The following is a 17,859-nucleotide window of genomic DNA, read 5'->3' as shown; positions in this document are numbered from 1 at the left end:
CATGATGGATTGTCAAACCTCTGGGCCCGGGTTTGATTCCTGGCTCAGTCGGGGAATTTTCTCCACCCAGTGACCGGGTGTTGCGCTGTCCTCATCATCTTACCATCCTCATCGACTGCAGGTCACCGAAGTGGTGTCAAATTGAAAGAACAGCACCCAGCGAACAGCCTGCCCGATGGGGGGCCCTAGCCATACGATTAAATAAAACCATTTAAAACTGCCTCACTTCTCCTATGAGGGAAAGTATTCAAACAGATCTATGTCACAGTCACGTGTAACCCTCATATCATTCTGTTTAAGGCATTCATTGGCAATTCTCAACCACTAATATTATTCAGGTTTAGCATTATCACTGGGAGCTGGATCCAGAGTCAAGATATTTCATCATTATTCTTCTACAGCCTTAGTTCTTTAACTCCAATTTTTTTCACCTCCCTGAGTACTGACCTCCACCTCTGTGATAGTGCCACAAAAACTTTCATCTCCTTTAAACCCAGCAGTAACTAATAATACCTCCACTTTGATAGCTTTGATTCTTTCTACACCACCTCAGAGTTGTTTTTGTTTATTCCTAATTGGTAGTCTGATGTCCTCTAGACACACATTGTTTCCTGCTCAATCTCAGTCCACTTTCCCTTCCAACTTGTTGGTCCATCGGTCATATCAGTGTGAAAGACACACATATAAACCTGCCCCATAAACTCACTCAGCACACCCTATTTCAGTCCTGTCAGATGTATCCTACCTCATCGGAAGCAAGGCCATTAGTGTAATTACCACTTTTTTCATTATGTGGGCATGACCAACTGTTGGTCTGTGCTCCCATTGAAATATATCCTATGATAATAGACCAACACTATGTACAAAAGCAAATTTGATGTCCTTGATGCAGAGGACATCATCACATTCAGTGGTTTTTACCCCACCCTCCCCCGCTGCCCTCATCACCTTGGCCCATGCTCCAACATTGCACCACCTTCCAGGGGTGCAATATCCCCAATCCCCATTCTTCTGCTTTTGCTGTCATTCATCATTCCCCTCCCTAGCCTTGCATCTCCCATACTTCCCTTCTCTTCAGCTCTTAATTTTCCAAATCCCTCATTTCACCCATTATAACTTGTCACCTCAATCATAGTGCAGTGCTGGGAATCTGTAGTTTGTGTGTGTGTGTGTGTGTGTGTGTGTGTGTGTGTGTGTGTGTGTGTGTGTGTGTGTGTGTGTGTGCATGCATGTATGGCCATGAACCGTGAAGAAGAAATGAGTTCGTAAATTATAAACTGTCAGTAAAACCCATTTCTTTAAAGAAATGAATTCCTGTGTGTAAAACAGCTTCAACCTTCTGATTGATTTACAACTTTACAAGAGAGTTAATGTATTAAATATTTGACATTATGCATGAAAGCAAGGGAAACTTCAGAAAAATGTTTGGAAATTATGTATAAAGTTCTCAAGAAGTCAGTAAGTGCTCTCATCATCAAACACTGAATGAGTATAGTCTGCCCTGTTTTAAACAAAAGCTAGTTTCTGATGCATCTCAGTGTTTGTGACAGCATGTGTCCTGAATTATCTGTTGTACAAAGGTATAATGTTGCAGTTACATTCAATGCTATATGTAGATACTACCTATTAAATGTGTTGTAAATAGAGTTAGTAGTAAGGAAGTAATAAAGTAAAATTTTATACCTGATGCTGAAGTTTTATTGCACAAACAGCAAAGCTAGTAAACAATAAACTTTTTCCATTTCATCATTTTATGGGGATATGGGCAGGAGGGTTATCAGCAAGAAAAAGTTATGTGGTGTTTTTAAATTATTTTTAAAGTTTGATGGAGGTAGCTAAACGTTCTTGTTCTCATGCATTGGATGAATACAATCTGGGTAATTTGCGTGTCGTGAGCTGTGCTGACTCATGACATATACCCAATTTCTAACAGTAATGCTTGTCTTCTGTGTTAAACATTAAACATAAGATTATACCTCCTAATGAATAGATTTGGCAGCATTTAAAATGTTTAAATTCTATCAGTTATTATACAAAGTAATGAAAATCAAATTTTTATTGGCTCTAGAAGCCTTAAGATAGGCAACCTAGAACTGGAATTGAGTGACCATGCCTGAGGTCAGCCATTTTGGTAATGTCGATTTTTCAGTATTAGTTTTAGATACCCATCCAGTGTGCAAATGATTATCTTTACTCACCCTGTTGCCTTTGTGGTAAAACAATTATGTAATGTAATAATCATTATAAGATGAAGTAAGAGATCCTCTGATGCCAACAAATACCCACAAAAAAATTAATTTCTTGTAATCATATTTTTATGGCATATCAAGCATTACTTCAGAGGTTCTAGTAAAACCTTGCAAAAGAATATGTGGAGATCTGTATCCTGTCACCTATATTGTGAACACTGATTAATATTAAAATGTTGGTTCTCTGTAGTGCTCTGTATGATAAATTAGTTGGTTTAAGTTATGTACAGCACATCCATTTGTTTTCACAGAATACAGAGGAACTGATGGACTAAATGAAAATATGGTACAAACATCCCACAGTTCACAACTACTATTTCCTGTCAATCCAAAAAGATGGGTCTATGCAGACCGAAGATTTGAGTGTAGTGATTGTGGTAAGTTGTACCAGCAGAAAAAGTCCCTCTACAACCATGTGAAATATGAGTGTGGGAAAGAACCTACTTTCCAATGTCCTTATTGTCCCCATCGCACAAAACTGAAAGGAAATTTCCAGAGACACATAAGACTTCAACATATGAATCTCTCACAACTCTCTTCATAAATTTGTCTGTCTTGAGCTATGAGAAAGTGAAATGTAACTTCAATAATGTGATAGTGCTCTTATTTTCAGTGTGTCTTATGTCTAACTGGGTAAATTTTGTCCTTACCTAAATTTTCATTAGATGGAGTACTGCTTTAATGTTGAATGGAAATACCACAGTGACTTATGCATTAAAGATTTCATGAATGTGAGCAAGTTGTGTAGTGTGTCTTGTTTAGATTTTTTTTTATTTTAACATTGCAGTGGAGACAAAAAATGTATTCATATGCTACCTGACCAAAAGTTGTTTATATCAACATCCTAATAAATATTGTAAGAAATTGCTGTGTTTTGTTGCTTTTTAAAATTATTTATTGTGATGTTATCATTTATTATCTTACTAGAAGGAAAATGGTGTTACAAATTTTTCTTTAAAAACGTATCTGTGCAGATCAGCTGACAGATGATTAAAATGCATTTTATATATTTGTAGCTTCTGTTATATTACCAAATACATGGAGTAACGGTGTTTGGTAATCCTCTATCATGCTGTTTTTCCTGCTGGCACATGAAATCAAAAATGTTCATTTATATGTTGCCCTTTTTCACCACACACATGAATGGTGTTGTCCCCAGGATATGCTTCATCCATTGTTTGTGTCCTTTGTTAATTTCTTCTGTATCCTAAATTACTATCATCATACAAATGTTGATTTAGATTTGCAGATGGCAGCTCTTTGCGTTGACTACACAGTGAAGTCCTATCTAGTGCAACTTACTTTGCTTTTTCTGTAAAACTTTAGTATGCTTTGTGAAAAACATGTTTAAACATTGTAGTTTTCTGTTGCAACTTGGATGAAGATGAAGTAACTAATATATTTTAATTACAGCAGCAAAATTAGGTAAGTAACGTAAAATTCTAAATTGTTTTATTGATTAGCAATGTTAAAATTACAGAAGTGAGTATAGAGAATTTACTGTATAAATTTTTATATAATTATGTACTCAAATGTCTGTATATGCTATAAGATTATCACATTGTATTTCTAAAAAACTGACTCATTCCACATCCTTGTGGACCCAACACAATTGGACCTATGGGAAACGAAATCAAATCAGTGCATAAGTGTTATTTAAAGTTTGAAATCATGTGTAAATGAGTGAGATAAAGTGCAACACTTATTAAAACTGAAATACTTATTTATTTTATTCATTGGGTAAATATTCCATGGTTCTATAAGTGTAAGTGACTTGGAAGTGAAACAAATTTTTATATACAGGAAAAATAATAGTTACGACAAATGTGGCAACAGTGTGTTGGTAGTAATCATAAAGTTATAAATGTTACAATGTGTATTTCATTCCATTGAATTTTCTTTTTGTGGTAGTTGAGGCAGTTTTCTTTAACCTGCCATGATATATTTAACATTATAAGTACAACAAAAATATCAAGGTGATGGTGAATAGATTTTTTATTATGTTAATGGATTATTTTGTTGATCTGTTGGTCTCCCTCTACAATTTTTATCTCCCACTCTCCCCTCCACTATCAAACTGATGATTCCTTCATACCTCTGGATGTGATCCCCTCTTTTGTCAAGTTGGGCAATAAATTTCTTATTTTTCCAAATAAATTCAGTGCCTCCTCATTGATTACTCATTCTAGCCATCTGATCAGTATTCTCATGTAAGACCACATTTTATAACCATATATTTTCATCTTTTTTGAATTGCTTAGCATCCATGTTTCAGTTTTGTCCCAAGCTACACTCAGTACAAATACAATTTCACATGAACAAAGAAAACAGAAACTGTTGATGCCCTATATGTTTATTTATTCTGTGAACAAGTTTTCAGCTTTCAAGGCCATCATCAGATTTTTTACTATTGTTTTGTGAGACTTTAGAAAACTGTTGAATAAAACTGTGAAGAAATCATGTATGAAATGTTTGTTTAAAAACTAGCAGAGTAAAAATTATCTTTGACAGTGCAGTCTTGATGTAGCAGAACATATTAAAAACTAATGATAAATAAAAATAAAAATAAAGTGAGAACTGGGACTATGTGCCAGATGTTTGTCTCCAAGAGAATCAGTTTTCTCCCTTTGTTTGCTAAGTGGATGATTGGTAGTGCCTAGTGTATCTGGTATCTGTCACATCTGTTAATATGGGCACAGCAAATGGAAAATTGGTCCTTTTCAACCTCTCGCTATGTTCATTTTCACTGATCAGTTTGATATGGCTCTGCAAAGTTGACTGGTACCAAACTAATGAATAATGACAGCTGAAATATATTTATATTCTACTGTTATCTACAAATCTTCTTTTGTCTTGACTGTTAAAATTATACAAAGCTGTAGTATTTATAATATAATATGATATTTTATAGTTGCAGGATTGTGATGTTTTGGCCATGTTCTGGGATACTAATGGGATTGTACAGCAATTTTCTGCTAACTTCACAATGAGTTGTTAGTGGAGTACAGTATCTTAATTTTTTTATGCACAACATGATCACCCACAAGTAGAGTATATTCGTTGTTGGTGGCAATGAATTTCATGGTGTCTAGGTCTAATTAAAGATACACTTACGGTATGTGAACAGATGTGAGATGATGTACCATGGTGTGGAAATCTACAGGTTTCTGTTCTAATGAATGCCTTGTGCAAAAATTATCACTTCAAAAATTCCTGATGATAAAAACTGTGCTGAACCTGTGACATGAACCTGGATCCTTGTTCTTCACAGGTCATGTTACTGAATAAACAATCCAGGTAAGAGCCACAACCTACCCACATTCATTTATTCTTTCATTGTATTTCATGACTCCATTCTTGAAGGAAAGGCTTCAGGAATGTAAACAAATCAAAGTGTACATTAACTAGTAGAAGCACTCACAGAAGTACACTTATAACCAATTATAACTAGTGCTGACACGTTTTGGGGGGTGTGATAAAAAAGTAACAGGATATTTTTTCTTAAAGCATCTTTATTTATTCATCAACATCAACTATGTCCCCATCAAAGTAATCCCATTCAGATATAATACACTTGTACTAGTGATTTTTCCACTCTTGGAAGCACTTCTAGAACTCACTTTTTATTAAGGTTTCAGATCCTTCAGCAATTCTGTTTTTATTTCCCAGTGGTTCTCTTCATCCTTGGGAACAAAAACAAGTTGTGGGGGGCCATGTGTGGTGAATATGGTGACTGAGGCAACATAAAAATTTTATTTTTGCCAAATAATCCCAAGCATTGATGTGTGAGTGAGAGCATTTTCGTGATGCAGTTTACTTGAATGGTTTTACCAAAATTCTGGTCATTTTCATCAGGTTACTTCCAGCAAACGGTGAATAACTTCCGTATAGTATTCCTTATTGACCATATGACCATGAGGCAGCAACTCTTGAGGCACCATCCCACAGTAATAGAAGAAAACAGTGAGAAGAACTTCACATGTGATTGAACTTATCAATTTTTTTTCAGTTTTGGCTTTTCAGGCTGTTTCCATTGGGATGATTAGGCCTGGGTTTCGATATCATACCCATATAACCATGGTCCATCACCTGTTTTAACCTTTGTTAGAAGTTCTGGATTGTTGTCGGCTTTATTCAGCAGTTCCTGAGTGATGTCTAGTGATGTCATTTTTGGTCAAAATTCAATAATGCCAACAGAAACTTTGCCGCTACATGTTTCATGCCCAATGAGCATGAGCTAAAGGATATGCCAACATCATCAGAAACCTCTCTGATGGTAATTTGGTGATTTTCCAGAACCATTTTCTTTACTTATTCCACATTGTCATCAGTAATTGATGCGCTAGGGCATCCAGGGTGGTCATCATCTTCAGTGACTTCTAGGCCCCCTTTGCGTAATATGAGGTGTTGTAAGACAGAAAGTTAAGCTATTTGCTGAGAATCAGTTGTAAGCTAATTCCACTATTCCTCTGGATATGTGTGATATTGATGTGTTTTGACCTGTAGAAGTATGTTTATGTCATCAACAAGCATCACTGTTTTTCTAAGAGTAACTTAATACAATTTAAGTGTATGAAAACAAAAGTCAGCCAAATATAGACCTTCCTGGGACACCGTATTTAATGTTCTCCTATATGAGTTTGTTTTTATTTTTATGGTAATATTTCTTAATGTGACCTTTTGATTTCTCTTGTTGGGATATGAGTCCAGATATCAAAGGAGCTCCTTGTAACACCATAATATTTTAATTTTTCTTGTAGAACTTTCCATATTGTTGGTATCTCTCTACTACTATTCAACCTTCAGAGAAACTCTCATGCCTAATTGCATGGACTAACATACCTAAAAGGAATCCACAGCTTAGGCATTGTTTCTAGAGGGGGCATGTACTCTTCTGTGGTGTCTACTGTTGTGAAAATTACTGATAGATTCAGGCCGTGTTTTGGACCAGGACTGAAATCTCTATTTTTATCATTTGTGAGCAATGATCTTTTAGTTTGTTAATATTTGTTGTTTTTACTCACACTCTGAAGAAGTAATAATTGAATTTATGCTTCTATGTCTGTTTTACCTTTTTTGTACCATAAAATCCTTTCTTTCAGGAGTGCTAGTCCTGCATGGTTCGCAGGAGAGCTTCTGTAAAGTTTGGAAAGTAGGAGACGAGGTACAGGTGGAAGTAAAGCTGTGAGGACAGGGCATGAGTCATGCTTGGGTAGCCCAGTTGGTAGAGCATTTGCCCGCGAAAGGCAAAGGTCATGAGTTCGAGTCTCGGTCCAGCACACAGTTTTAATCTACCAGGAAGTTTTCTTTCTTTATGTACAGGTTTTAGGATAAAGATTTTGAAACTGTTTGGTGATAACCACTGGATATATGTCATGAAGTAGTTCAAATTCATAAAATTTCAAATTTAAACTGTGATCTGTGATAAGTACAGATGTGGTAAAAATAAATTTACTGCTCCATTCGCTGAATGCTGTATGAGTCTCATTCTTCAGAATTTCATCTTAACACTTTGCTGTATTGTTCAGGCAGTTCACTAATATTATTAAACTTTATTTCAAGCTCTTTCCAGTAAACTCGTACACCATGTGTCATTTTTGTAACTGGGATTACTGTGGCTAAATTCTCGTTATTTTTTCACTAATTTGACTGGTTTCAAAATTTCTTCACTTTCTTCTAGTTCAGATCCATTAATTACATCACCTGTGCATTTCTGCTTATGGTATCAATTTCTTGATTCTGACCAAATGAGAACCTTCAGCTGCAGATTTTTGATTCTGTATCTTCTGTTCTTCTCACTGTATTTTTATTGCGGTGATTTGGCCCTCAGTATGACTGCATTTACCTTGAAATTTGGCCTTGAGCACATGATGCTAAATGAATACAAAAATGACAATTTCACAAATGCTGCTTTTTTGTGTTGAAATAATGATATTTATTTATTTCTAATCACATTAATGTGAAACAATTGTTCTTTTGAAGTAAACTCAGTTAACAAAACACTTAAATTTCCTACAGTTATTTTTGAATGGCCTGGTCAAAAATTGTCTTATTAATCAAAGTGTCTATGATAAGGGTCATCTGTGGAAGTTTCTAGCCTTTAGTGTAAATTTTGGGGCTAATTGTTATACAAATTTTCTTATGTGTCTTATGACTTAGCAAAACTATGTGTTTTTATGGACATCATTGAAGTGACATATCTGTATTTCTTTTTGGTTTCATAGGTTTCATGGAAATTGAAGGAATACATGTATTCAGATACCAACATTGTAACATGACTGCCTGCTTTGTCTCAGCTCCACATCCCAGAACAACAAAAATGCCAGTTTTGAATTTAATGTGTATGGTAAGATGTACCAGCAGAAAAGCAGGATTTACTGTCATGTGAAAAAAAGAGTGTAGGAAAGAATCATGATTCCAATGTCCTAATTACTCCTTCTTATCAAAACAAAGAGGAAATTTCCAAAGACATATCAAATACTGACATATGCACTTCTTATATGTCATATTTTTCTTGTATTGAAGCCTAATACAGTAAAATATCTGCAACTGCAGAACTGAGGGAGAGCATTCCTTCCTAAGAGCACCTTAAATCCATTTGGACAGATTGTATTTTAATCCAGATTGCTACAAGATTGGTCATAGAAGTTTAAACAAAATATCTACAAATTCTGGTCTATAGTTCCAAATAGTTAACAACAGGTCCACATGCACCTACATAGCTCTAAAAGTGACAAACTCTGATTAAAAGTAGTCATTTCATAAAAATAAATGCACAACTGAGACAACAAAATAAAAAAAATACATCGGTGATAGTGAAAATAATCTACCATACCACTGATTGCATTCAAGTAAGTCATTTTTTTAGTAAGTGTCTGATTATGAGCTACACTATTCTAATAGAATATGAAGATAAAGCTGTGTCTTTTGCCTTCTTTTTAACATGAAGTAGTGAAGGTGACAACTGTGTGTATATGTTATCTAGATGGAAGTAAGCAGCTCCGAAACATTAATAAAATATATAAGAAACTAATGACACCATCATTTCTTATTTTGTTGTTATAGTGATAATGAAATAAGGAATTATGTCTTCTGATTAACAAATTATTTGAGATCCTAATAAATACTTTGAAAAGGAATATGTGTCATGTATGCAGATTCATGGTTTTTACCTCCATGACTGGAAACAATGTAGCAAATTGCATGGTGATCACAGTCATGATCAGAAAGTGAACTGATCAAATGTGGTGTGACACCGTGTTATATTCTTGATCCTCTTTTGCTTCTGATATGCATAAATGACCATCGACTTACATTTTGAGAAGAAGTAAATTTTCTTTACATGGAAGATGATACCTGTTTTAGTGCAAGAATACACTCAAGTGACAAAAGTCATGGGATAGCAATATGCACATATGCAGATGGCAGTAGTATCAAGTACACAAAGTATAAAAGGGCAGTGGAATAGCAGCGTTATCATTTGTAGATAGGTGATTCATGTGAAAAGATTTCTCACATAATTATAGTTGCATGACAGACTACATGGGAGATTCCATTTTGGAAATTGTTAAGGAATTCAATATTCAAGGTCCACAGTGCCTAGAGTGCGCTGAGAATTTCAGGCATTATCTGTCGCCACAAACAACACAGCGGCTGACAGCCTTTGCTTAACGACAGAGAGCAGTGGCATTTGTTTGTAGTTGTCAGTGCTAACAGACAAACAACACTGTGTGAAATAACCTAAGAAATCAATGTGGTGCATAGGATGAACATATCCATTAGGACAGTGCAGTGAAATTTAACATTAATGGGCTACGGCTGCAGACAACTGACACTAGTGCCCTTGGTAACAGGATGATATCACCTGCAGCAACTCCTATGGACTCGTGACCATATTGGTTGGATGCTAGATGACTGGAAAACCATGGTCTGGTCATATGAGTCCCAATTTGAGTTGTTGAGAGCTGATGGTATGGTACAAGTGTGGCATAGACCTCATGAATCTGTGAACCCAAGTTGGCAAGAAGGCACTGTGCAAGCTGGTGGTGGCTCCATAACGGTGTGGGCCATGCTTGTACAGAATGGACTGGGTCCTCTGATCCAAATGAAACTCTTGCAGACCATTTGCAGCCACTCACAGACTTGTTCCCAAACAACTTGTGGAATTTTTATGGATGGCAGTGCACCATGCCACCGGGCCACAATTGTTCACGATTGATTTGGAGAATATTCTGGACAGTTCAAGCATATGTTCTTGCCATCCAAATTGTGTGACATGAATTCTATTGAACATTTATGGAACATAATTGTGAGGTCAATTCATGCACAAAATGCTGCACTGGCAACACTTTCACAGTTACGGATGGCTATAGAGGCAGCATGGCTCGATATTTCTGCAGGTGACTTCCAAAGACTTGTTGAGTCTGTGCCACATTAAGCTGCTGCACTAAGCTGGGCAAATGGAAGTGCAACATGATGTTAGGATGGATTCCATGACTTTTATCAACTCAGTGTATCTCACATAAATTAGTACAAAATGCTAGCTTTTAGTTTTTAGGGCAGTATCAGTATATGTGTGCCAGAAATAATCTTGTGTAACTTCTGTGCCATTAAGACAGTTAGTTTAATACAGTCTAACTGACAGTCTTTTCTGAACATAGGTGAGAGTTGTTCCTGCAGCACGTCCTTTATTCCAACAATCCTCCTGTCTCAATCTCGACTAATCCACTGTTCTCACATCCTCAACCCAACAGTTTCGCCTTCCATTGTCCTATCACACCCTCACAATCTGTGCCTCAATGTTATCCTATTCGTGCCCCGCACCTAACCTGCTCCAGCACCCATGTATTGCAGGGGTAGGCCACACATCTGGCACTATTCCTCCTGCATTCCTAGCCACACAGCTCCTGCCTCCCTCTGAGCTGTTAGCTACTGATCCCCAATCCCTCCTGATTCCTGCCTCTTTCTCCCTCTACCTACTCTGTCTGACACAACCCTCATCACAGTCTACCTGCCAAACTGCAATTCTATCATTGTATGTCCAACTGGCACATTGTGATGCACAGTTTTCTTTGTACGTGTATTTGTACTCTAGCTCATCAAAAGATTGCTTCTGATAACTAGCAAAATTTTCTTTCTCTTTTTTGTGTGTATATCATTCCTCAACACTTCTGTTTAAATTACTTACATACTATGAAGATATTCTTTACTGTATTTATACTAAGAAGTTGTTCTACTTTATTTTGATTGTGTAATGGCTGTGAACTAAACCAACAGCTATTTCTGTGGTAGTAAATGTTTTCGTCTATTGTGTAGTCTTCATCAACTGACACTTATGATCAATAAATTGCACTTAGAAATCATGTGAACATAATCTTTTATGAATGTTTCCAGAATGAAATTTTCACTCTGCAGTGGAGTGTGCACTGATATGATACTTCCTGGCAGATTAAAACTGTGTGTCAGACCTGTCCTCACAACTTTGGGAGACAAAGTACTGGCAGGAGTAAAGTTGTGAGGATGGGCCACGAGTCGTGCTTGTATAGCTCAGTTGGTACAGCACTTGCGCGCAAAAGGCCAATGTGCCAAGTTCGGGTCTTGGTCTTGCACACAGTTTTAATCTGCCAGTAACTTTCATGAATGATTTAGATTTTTTCTCATAAGTAAATTTCATTATGTACAGTATTTAAACTTACAAGTTACATTTGAATTTTATTATGCAACTGTCACTAAATAGCTTTCATTTACAAAGTAATTGATCAAAAATTCAAAATTTATGTGTTATCTTTAATTGAAAAATGTTCTTTCATCGAATAGTGTAAGCAAAGCTCAGCTGTCAAAATAGGCAAGTGTGTAAGCTACCACAGAATGCTACTGTGACCATCAGTATGTGGAACATTATGAGTATTCTCATGTGGCATGTTATAATAAAACTTAAATGACAACTGAGCTGGCTCCATACATATTATCAATACTAGGAATAAGAACAATCTACATTAAGACCTAAAATCACTTACCTTGGTCCAAAAAGTGGTCCAATATTCAGGAACACACATTTTCAATAAATTGCCAGCAACCGTTAAAAACTTGGTTTCAGATAAAGCACGGTTTAAACAGAGTTTGAAAGAATTTTGGATAGGCAACTCCTTCTATTCCATAGATAAATATATTAACATAGACTGTTAAGCCAGCTTAAGTGACATGTTAGATTTCAGTTTTGACAAAACTTGGTCAAAACAGTCAAGATTAGGTATTTTGTGTATGATAAATTTATTAACAGTGCATAACAGTGTTTCATTCTGACAGTTTGTTGATTCTGTAAATATTAGATCTTCCCATTTACTACACTGTATTAACCTATTTTGACCATCTCCTGATAAATGATTAGGGTAGTAAGTATTATATTCAACGGCTATGAGCCACATGTGAAATGTCAAAAGTCTGTCAAAAAATTTTATTGCACCACTTATGATAAATCAAATGCTTGTGAAATTCTCAGCACTTCACCCAGCTAGAGGCCCAATTGTCATTGTTTGCAAGACTCCTTATCTGAGGCTAAGATAATCACTATGTCACAATTTTAATTTTACATGTATGTTTTACCACACTCACTTGTGAAGTTCCATTTCCGACTCAACTCCTATAGTTCCACAATCTAAGCAATATAACTGGCATAAACTGACTTGCAATGTTGCAACAATTTTAGCATGCCAGTACCACATTCATTTGCTCAGAGAAATGCTTGGACAATATAGCCTAACCTAACCTAACCTAACCTAACCTCAGACAAAAGGAACGCAAATGGATTGAATAATGGAGCTAACTTTTGAATCAATGAATATACCGAGGACTCATAAATAGCAGAAAGGCCCATTGGTGATCTGAACATTGGATATCACTTGCCTCAAAATGGAGTGCAATGCTTATTTGAAATACTTTCCAGTCTTCATGAGCCTCGTTAAGTAGCTGAAATGCTGGGATGGTTGGCAGCTCCTGTGATGCTTCTGCTGCTACTGCTATTGTTGCTGTTTTAGCCACTGTTGTATCGAACTAGACAACCAGTTGAATAATTCTTGATGCTGTTGTTGTTGCTGGTTTAGCTGTTGCTGCAGTTTTTCCTGTGCACATTGGTGCTTGATCAAGTTGTCATGCTGTTGCTGCCCAAGCTGGAGAATTCTGGTGTCCATAGTAATGCATGGGTAACTTTTCATAGATCACTCCATAATAGGATTAGACCCCAGTGAGAATAGCTAGGTAACACAAACTTCATAAGTAAAGTCCTGTAGAGGCAAGAAATTGTGGAAAACACAATTTCAGGAACTATTGTAATAACACACATTCTAAACTACTTGCACTGCAGAGTCCACTTGTAGAGATGATTGAATAATGGTGAACTGAGGCAGTGGCAACTGACAGTTGGCACTTTATTCAGCCCCTTCTGATGCTCATGATACTGGTCTGCGATAAGGGCCACATTCCTGCCACAGGATGTGTACGCCATTGCCTAATTGCCCATATCAATCATTTATTTGCACATTTGGTGAGATTACTAAAAACAATCTACAGTTACTCTAAAATGTACAAAGAAGTGGCATTAATGTGTTGTCAATATTCAATAAATGTCCAATGAAAATATTACACAGATGAGCGTCTGATGCCACAAAAGGCAACAGTAAATTCATCTACATGCTGCAGTGCCTCAGGGAAGTTTTGGCACACCATACAGAATAAGCAACATGCCCTACAATCTTCATGGCATTGCACAGTGTTATTCTGCTGCGTAATCTTAAGAGTTAATGAGATCCTTTGGGTGGTAGTAAATGTGATATAGCCGGACCTTGCACCGAGCTATTACTGTCAGTTCCACTGCCTGATTATGTTTCTCACTGATAAATGTTTATAAAATTCTAGAAAAATAGCTTGAAACTTAAGGAGTTAAAATGTTAATGTCAATACTTTTATTTTTATTGAAAAACATACCTTACATGAAAAGTGAACTTTCTAGAAATCAAAAGTGCATTGCAGTGTGTGCTCTAAATTTCTCCGAGGAACTCCTGTAGTTACAATATACTAAACAAAACACCGTGACTGGTGCTGTACTTATATCTACTTGCCTTGTGTCTTTCCGTCTTGGGAAGGCCCCTTCTTTTCCTTCACCTTACTCCTCTATTCCCTTCTTCCTTGTGCTTTTCATCTGCTCTACTGAACACCACTTCTCATTTTCATCCAGCAGCAGTGGGATGGTGCAGCTGTGTGTGTTTATACATTCTTAAGAGGAGCAAATAATGGTAAACTCAGCTTCTGTGGTCCAATTCTTGTTTGCCCATCTATTTACTATCCAATATCTCCACCACACTTGTTTTTTAAAGTTAGTTAGTTCACAGATATTCAAACAAGAAAATCACTTCTTGATATTCTATGTTTAAAAGTATCTCTCATTGTTCTGGCTTGAAGGCAGAACCTTAACTTCCATTCCATACATTTAGTCAGTCTTCTCTCACAGAAAAATTTGCTGGGGCAATTCATTCAGAAAAAAATGAGACATAAGAATACTATGTAAAGATATCAGCTTATATCACAAAGGCCCATTCAGAGAGATTGAAATTTTCATGCTCGCTTTAAGTACATTTAAACCTTAATGTAATTTGCTGATTATAATAAAACTCTTTAATTTACACAACCATGTAAAGGCAGCATGATAATAGTAGTAACATCAACATAGACTTTAATCAGCATTAGTGTTGTGAGGGATGTGCCATAATATTAACTGTCATTCTGTAATTCCAAGTATAAGACCAGGCCCAACTTGGCGAAATTACATTAGTCATGATAATTTCCTAATTAATTTGAACCATTTCAAGTAACTAGTTTTGCTAAGGCTCAATTCAGTTAACTAACCATATTTTTTTTTCCTATTCCAGCCACAGATTTGACATGTAAACAGATGTAATTACTATATTGCTGATAAAGTTAGGAAAATAACCCAAAAATAGAAATCTGTAAAGTATTCATGTAGCTAATTTCCAAAATATGGTAGGAACATCAGCACTTAATTAGTTTCTAGGCAATTAATGCTTTTATGAATGGTATTGTTTATTTAGCTATTTTTGCAACTTTCGTCATCAAGAAGGCTTATTTCAGTCAAAACTCTTATCATATTGTAAAGTTCAGACGAAAACCAGTTTTCCTGCACTATTCAATTAATTTGAGATGTAAACTTGTAAATTGTCAAAATTACATATTTAATGTGAGTGTTCTGGAGCCATTTTTGAAAAGATATAAAAGCACTGAGTCTGAAGCCATTTTTAAGTCAGTCCATTCCGAAATTTTGAGTGTGGAAGCAATGTCAGTCAAAACAGCATTAATGTAATGGTGCGATGCTGTGTCATTGTGAATAAGAAGGTGGACAATGAAGAAGGACAGTTAACAATGATTACTGATTAACTTTAATTCACTCATGCTCATAAATTAAAGATAATGCTGATACATGGTGAAACAACGCTCTTTTAGGTGGTTCGTGGGTTAAATAACCTTGGGGTATGACCATGCGGTGCATTTGACCTGCGGTTGTCACACGGTGGTGCTTGCAGCAGTCCACATATGCAGAGGTGTGTTGGTGCATGTCAGAGTACGGTGCAGCAAGTAAGTGTACAGATGTTTTTAGTTATTCTAATGGTGACTGTGTGTTGAAAATGGCTCAAAGATCACATATTGATGACGTTACGAGGGGTAGAATATTAGGGCAACTGGAGGCTGGTCAAACCCAGCAGGTCATAGCACAGGCCCTCCATGTGCCACAGAGTGTGATCTCAATATTATGGCAACGATTCCAGCAGACAGAAAATGAAGAAACGTGTACAGGAATACAGTATGGGACGTTCACAGTGTACAACACCACAAGAAGACCGATATCCCACCATCAGTGCCCGCAGACGGCCACGGAGTACTGCAGGTAGCCTTGCTCGGGACCTTACTGCAGCCACTGGAACAGTTGTCTCCAGAAACACAGTCTACAGTTGACTGAACAGAAATGGTTTATTCACCTGGAGTCCTGCAAGGTGCATTCCACTGACCCCTGATCACAGGAGAGCCCGTAAAGCCTGCTGTCAAGAACACAGTACATGCTCATTGGAACGGTGGTCTCCGGTTATGTTCACAGGCAACTCTAGGTATAGTCTGAACAGTGATTCTCACGGGGTTATCATCTGGCGTGAATCAGGAACCAGATACCACCCCCTTAATGTTCTTGAAAGGGACCTGTATGGAGGTCGTGGTTTTATGGTGTGGGGTGGGACTATGATTGATGTACGTATACCCCTGTATGTCTTTGATAGAGGAACTGTAACAAGTCAGGTGTATCAGGACGTCATTTTGCACCAGTATGTCCAACTTTTCAGTGGCACAGTGGGTCCCACCTTCCTCCTGATGGAAGATAACCCACAGCCACACTGAATTGCCATCATGGAGGAGTGCCTTGAAACAGAAGATATCAGATGAATGGAGTGGCCTGCCTGTTCTCCAGACCTAAACCCATCAAGCATGTCTGGGATGCTCTCGGTCGACATATCGCTGCACATCTTCAAACCCCTACGACACTTCAGGAGCTCCGACAGGCACTGGTACAAGAATGGGAGGGTACACCCCAGTAGCTGCTTGACCACCTGATCCAGAGTATGCCAACCCATTGTGAGGCCTGTGTACAAGTGCATGGTGATCGTATCGCATATTGATGTCGGGGTACATGCACACGAAACAGTGGCATTTAGCAGCACGTGTGTTTTGGGACAGTTTTCTCAACTTATCACCAATACCATGGACTTACAGATCTGTGTCATGTGTGTTCCCTATGTGCCTATACTATTAGTGCTAGTTTTGTGTAGCGCCACATTGTGTGGCACCACATTCTGCAATTATCCTTAATTTATGAGCATGAGTGTATAAAAGTGCCACACGTGTTGTTTGTCAGAGTGCCCGTTGTTGTACAGTTAGAAGGTGCAACATGTGCAACTTGGTAAATGAGACTTAATTATCTAATTAAGACATGGACTGGCCATAACACTAATTCTGTGAGGGGGATCTAGCATTTATGGAAGTAAAAGATGTGAGACCAAATGTGTGTGTCTCATCCATGTTATTGGATATAGGTTGTGCTGGTGCAGTGAGGGGGAAGGATAGCAGAGTATTGGGGGGATGATGCTTTATTGCTGCCTATGGATATGCCAAGGGATGTGTTGGTGACCACATTTACAGCCAATTGTTCACTGTGATCGCTGCCACTGGGAAACTTCAAGCAGATGTATGACCAGGTATGTCAAAACTCCTTATCTTGGTTTCAGAATAGCCAAAGACAGCATAATAATAAATTCGATGTAGACGTTTTCTTCTCACCTTTGATTCAGAGTAGGTTGACTGTATTCTACTGGAAAGATCTTCAATTCCTACATTTGCAAAATAAAATGAAAAAGATTGCCAACTACTTGTTCCTCATACAAATTATTTGACTCTGAAGGAAGTAAGTTTCAGGTTTTACTCCAAGAAACTTCAGTTTTTAAGTAAACCTTAGAGTAAAAGTATTAAATCTATTTTCGAAATAATGAAAAATCACAGATAT

The 17,859-nt window shown here is 37.1% G+C and overlaps 1 protein-coding gene across 5 annotated transcripts in view; it reads left to right on the top strand.

Moving 5' to 3' along the window:
• LOC126253563 (longitudinals lacking protein-like) overlaps positions 1 to 17,859 on the top strand; it is a 398,965-nt gene that overhangs the window by 221,309 nt on the left and 159,797 nt on the right. The window contains exon 5 of one of the 5 annotated variants that reach the window (XM_049954978.1): positions 2,501 to 2,808. The exons of the other annotated variants lie outside the window; for them this stretch is intronic. Within the exon in view, the coding sequence (XP_049810935.1) occupies positions 2,501 to 2,793 (293 nt within the window). The 3' untranslated portion in view covers positions 2,794 to 2,808. Of the gene's footprint in view, positions 1 to 2,500; positions 2,809 to 17,859 lie in introns of those variants that run through there. 5 annotated transcript variants of the gene reach the window in all.

Source organism: Schistocerca nitens, chromosome 4 (genome assembly GCF_023898315.1).
Source record: "Schistocerca nitens isolate TAMUIC-IGC-003100 chromosome 4, iqSchNite1.1, whole genome shotgun sequence".
NCBI lineage: Eukaryota > Metazoa > Arthropoda > Insecta > Orthoptera > Acrididae > Schistocerca > Schistocerca nitens.
The sequence above is the reverse complement of the archived record's forward strand: the minus strand, read 5'-3'. Positions and strand labels throughout refer to the sequence as shown.